This window comes from Branchiostoma floridae, chromosome 9 (genome assembly GCF_000003815.2).
Source record: "Branchiostoma floridae strain S238N-H82 chromosome 9, Bfl_VNyyK, whole genome shotgun sequence".
In the NCBI taxonomy this organism is placed as follows: Eukaryota; Metazoa; Chordata; class Leptocardii; order Amphioxiformes; family Branchiostomatidae; genus Branchiostoma; species Branchiostoma floridae.
Window position 1 is genome coordinate 13871581 of NC_049987.1, and position 4833 is coordinate 13876413.

The 4833-nt window shown below is 40.1% G+C and overlaps 1 protein-coding gene across 1 annotated transcript; it reads right to left on the reverse strand.

Moving 5' to 3' along the window:
- Window positions 1-1075: 1075 nt before the first annotated feature.
- LOC118422402 (hydroxyacid oxidase 2-like) lies at window positions 1076-4058 on the reverse strand. The gene is made up of 5 exons (XM_035829935.1): window positions 3782-4058; window positions 3007-3225; window positions 2413-2571; window positions 2031-2100; window positions 1076-1927 (listed from the first exon to the last, which is right to left on the reverse strand). The coding sequence occupies exons 1-5, from the start codon at window positions 4052-4054 to the stop codon at window positions 1860-1862; spliced, it is 789 nt and encodes a 262-aa protein (XP_035685828.1). The 5' UTR covers window positions 4055-4058; the 3' UTR covers window positions 1076-1859.
- Between the last annotated feature and the right edge of the window lie 775 nt (window positions 4059-4833).

Sequence of the window (4833 nt, forward strand, 5' to 3'; positions counted from 1 at the left end):
TCCCTACACATGAAAATCTGAATTTTAAGCTGTTTTGATAGAACTTTATTGCATGACAATTGTACATGATGCAATGTATGGCAACAACTATTAAACAAAGTACAATGAAGCAGGTTATGCTGGCTGTACATATATAGACACAGAAATCTTTACTACTTTTCACTGTTAACCAACAGATACATTTTTATCAGAAGTTTGTGTTTTATAGATATTGATATCTACTTTTCCTTGTCCTATTTATCTTAGGAGTGCATCTCCCACAGAGCCAAGGCTGAAGCCTCCCATCAACTGTGTCAATTTTCAACGTAAAACCATCAAACTCGGTTCCTCACCTAAAAGTGCAGCGGCTTCCAGTGAAACAAACACTGCAGCAGACAGACTTAAGCCGCCTCCCGCTTCTGTGAAGCTCTCGAAAGTTTTGACGACCACAGACTCATCAAACGGTTCCTCCAAGTTAAAGGCTGAACCTGTAACATTAACCACAAACCCTGGCAAGAAAAGCACAGCTATCAAGTTAGTTAGGAGTCCACCTACCAGTCCTACTAGTCCCACTGCTAACACTGGAGTGGTGAAGGTGTCAAGTCCAACGTCTGATAAACTACAAACGTCAGAAACAGAAACTACTGAACAAGTTACAGAGAAGAGGAAGAGCACAGATGATACGGAGGTTAGTAGAATTTTTTTTATATTTATTGATAAGACAATACAGTATAGTTTCTTGTAAATACCAGATGTATAGTCAATATCATGGATACATCCATAGTTTGAGACCCAATTCCATCAGTATGTAGATTTATATTATGAAACAACTAGTTTGTACTGTCAATACCAATTCATAACACTAACAGGAAACTTAAAACAGGTACGTTGTATCTCATTCCCTCGGAAATTTTCTTTAATATGAAATATGTACAACAAATGTATGGATGGCACTTAAATATTCTGAAATATATTTGATGTGTTTTTGAATTCTTGCCAATGACAAAAACTGTTTTTCCCCCTATGTTTCAGGTCTCATCGGAACAGGATCTCAATAAGAAGAAATTCAAGCCCAGTAAAATCACATGGCCCTAAATATTTCACATACCTTTAATCTTACTACTCTTAGTGCAGAATACCTCTGTAATGTACACTGGATACAAGGTCTTTTTCTAGGAGTCAGATTTTTGTATATAGTAAGTGGGGAATAATGATTTTTACATACTGTGAATTGCAGTACTATAAAGTCAATTATTTTTTCAGGGACTTCGCATTAAGATTTGGTTTTTGCTCAGCGAATTTAAGTTCGTGGTTAAAACAATTCTGTATTGCAGCAGTAATACAAAAAACATACTTTAGGTGTCATCATTGTGTTTCATCAAGTGTTTAGGCACAATAAAGGTTAAGGTCACTATTTTCTTCCATTTTTCACTTTGAACATCTGTCATGTTCCTAAGTTCATTGACCCCCAGAATGGGATATGGTATTTCATGCAATGAAATGTTCTGCATATGATTATATTCCGTATTCACTGAGCAATTAATTTTCTGCTGAGAAATTTCTTTCTGGTCATAACTTACTGATTTTACCACTTTGAGGTCAAAATATGTGGATGTATTGTAATATAGATCTTAACAATGGAAAATTCTGCAACCTTTCTTATAGTCATTTACATTTTTGTCATTTACTAGACTATTGTATATTTCCAATTGCAAGAGGCAAATGCATTTGACCCAAAGAAAACAGCTGGCATTAAACTTAGATACATGGATGTACTATTTTCATTTTACATCTTTATTTCTCTTCAATGCAATTCTGTCCCATGTCAGTCAGAAATATTCTGTTAGGTCCATAGCACAAGTCCCTGTGAGCTATGAATGTCACAACTTGCTGTAGTACTCCTCTCCAACCACCAGAGAGCGATTTATCTCTGCAAGGCTCCTACAACCTGTAAAACAAACAAAAAATTATACATACAAAATTCATGAAAAACAGCAAATGTGCTCGCAATTGAGATACAGCTAGAATTTTTGCTCTAGCATAGTTGTTACCTGACAATGTCATGGCTAGGTCCAGCTCACTACGGAGTATTGTCATCACTTCAGCCACACCATCTTCTCCCTGGGTAAGAAAGAAAAGGTTCAATGTATGTGCAGTGCAAAAGTTACATCCAGAAAAACAGGAACACTAAATACGTATGCAACTAACAAGTAGAAAAAGGCATTAAAGGATCTTCAAATGAATGAGGAGCGGTTTCAACTGGAGCGAGACTCATACCTAACCGAAGAACTCTACTCTACTCTTAAGGTTTGCTTGGCGAAAGTGAACCTTCGGGAGGGATTGAAAGCACAACAAGGCTGCACTCCAGGCCATTGATTATTATGGTTCTGATAAAAAGTTATACATCATCTATAGATGTTATGCTGCACCTACATTATATGCCAGTCCCCAGATAGCAGGCCGTCCCACAAACACAGCCCGTGCCCCCAGTGCCAGGGCCTTTAGAACATCTGTTCCAGTTCTGACACCTCCGTCCAGGTACACTTCCAACCTCTCTCCTACAGCAGCAACTATCTCTGGAAGAACCTCGATCTGCCAACAGTAAGATATGAATAATGTACATTCAATAAGTGCGATAAACGTATTAACCCAACACAGTAATATGTGAGAGTTAATAATAGTGTGGAATGGCATTGTGGCTATGCAAGCAAATAAACGTTTGATTCCTGGCTAAACATTGGGTCCTTGGTAAAGACACTTGACAGGACTTTCCTTACTCCACCCAGATGTAAAATGTGTACCTGACTTGTCTTTGGTTGGGAAGGTATCATAAAAGTAGTGGAAGGAGAGGGATGGGCTCCACCTTCCAATACCCACCTTCCAGTACCATGCCTTAGACACAATTAACACCCCACTGCCCTACGGCTATGTGACCTTTAGATAACACAAGAGTCTCCAGACAATGACAATGTAAAGTATATATAATGCGTTTTCCTACCACTTTGCAGAAAAGTTTGGGTGACTCACAGTAGCCGGAACTCCATCCAGTTGTCTCCCTCCGTGATTGGACACAAGAATCCCCTTCACACCTGGGTGGTCTAGGGCTATCCCAGCATCCTCTGCTGTCAGGATGCCCTTCAGTATGATTGGCAGGTTGGTGATGGAGCTCAGCCAATCAATGTCCTTCCAGGAGAGGGCGGGGTCCTCAGGACTAGCACCACCGCCATAGTCCCTCTCATCTTTGGACTGGAATGTTTTGTTTGACTGATATTGTAAATAGGTCATTTGGAATTTCAGATACCATAGAAAGTGGCCAATTATTTTTGAATGAAGGGCTCATGAAAGCTACAAGTGGACTAATATCCAAGCAGATCCTATGGTAGCATGAGATAGTATCAAAATCACTCCTCTGCTAGCTTTTGATATTTAATTTTTATTTCAATTTATTCATCTCCAGACATGTGGGTAGCCCCTTCAACTTTTTTGAAGTTGATTTCCAAGGGGGCCCACTGATACTATCTTATGCTACTGTAGGATCTGCTTGGAGATAACTAGTGGACCACTTTTTCTCTAAAGATTTTCTCTAAATAGAGATAAGTTACTCTCCAAGCAGAGGTTCAGCTCCAGCTATTTTGTTATGTGTTTTTAGGCTTTCTATTTTGTCCCACTCTCCAAGCAGACGTTCGACAGCCACAGGACATGAGAAAATGAGACAAGATAATAAAAAAGCAAAAGAAAGCCGTAGCAAAACCTCTGCATGGAAATTATTACAAGATGGAAAGGCTGCTCATGACATACTTACCTGAGATGCTGATGACTCTAGTCCCTGTAGATTGGGCACACTGAGATGTGGAGGAAGCTGGAATCTGTTCGTCAGGTCAGGATATCTCTTCCCTACAACCGGCAGGTCTACGGTGACCACTAGAGCCTTGTATCCGGCCGTCTCTGCCCTCTGCACCAGTCTCTGTGTGAACTGTCTATCAGGCATGATGTACAGCTGAAACCACTTCAGACCCCCAGGCGAGGCAGTAGATATGTCTTCAATGGAGGTTGTGCCGTAGGTACTGACAATCATACAGGTGTGGGAGTTCCCAACGGGATCTGTGAAGAAAAAGCTAGAATTAGAAATAGAAATAAGTATTTGTGTAAAAATTGTTGTGTAATTTATGTCCTGGGAACATTTCAGTTATAAAGTACCAATAGGTGATATAAATTGTAGGCATGAACAATATTGGTTGTTATTGAGTTCTAGCAGGGCTCAAAACACTTTTGTGCAAGTGGACCAAAAATCAGAGCTGTGCACCCAATTCCGAAAAATGGATTTCAAGTTATGTTTTTGAATTTTCGACCTATTTACAGTATTGGTGTTGAAGTTGTCACAGTGACTTTTTTCAGTTTTTTGGTATCAATCTGACAGAATTCCAAGTGCAAGCAGAATTTAGTGACTTGGCAATACTGAAGCGCTAACTAGTGATCCATGATGGTACTCCAGCCTTGGAACTGTATGACCTATATGTAAACTGGAAACAAATCCAGATCCTACCTTTAGCTGTGCAGATATCCCCATCTGGCCAGGCTAACCCCTGTAGCGCTGTGGAGCTCACACCGACAGGAAAGTCAACCCTCTCCCCGAGCAGAGTCGTGGACAAGTCTCGACATGAAACGTCACGCAGGAATCTCGGCCGAATTCTCAATCTGTAAAACATGATATAAGCTAACATCACAGTAGGTATTTCTGCTAAACAGGGCCGAGGTTTCCACTCTTTTGGAAATGGCCACTTACCAGCTGTCAGCCAATCAGAGAATGGGTCTTATTACCTCAGGAAAGCTGGGAAAAAAACTTAGCCCGAGTTA

Excerpts from the sequence above, each read along its gene's own strand:
- LOC118422402 (XM_035829935.1), bottom strand. The coding sequence starts at position 4,054 with ATGATTGTCAGTACCTACGGCACAACCTCCATTGAAGACATATCTACT. Across the intron at positions 3,226-3,781 it reads TAGAGTCATCAGCATCTCAG|TCCAAAGATGAGAGGGACTA; the intron begins GTAAGTATGTCA and ends AAAACATTCCAG. Across the intron at positions 2,101-2,412 it reads TCTGGGGACTGGCATATAAT|GGAGAAGATGGTGTGGCTGA; the intron begins GTAGGTGCAGCA and ends TTTCTTACCCAG.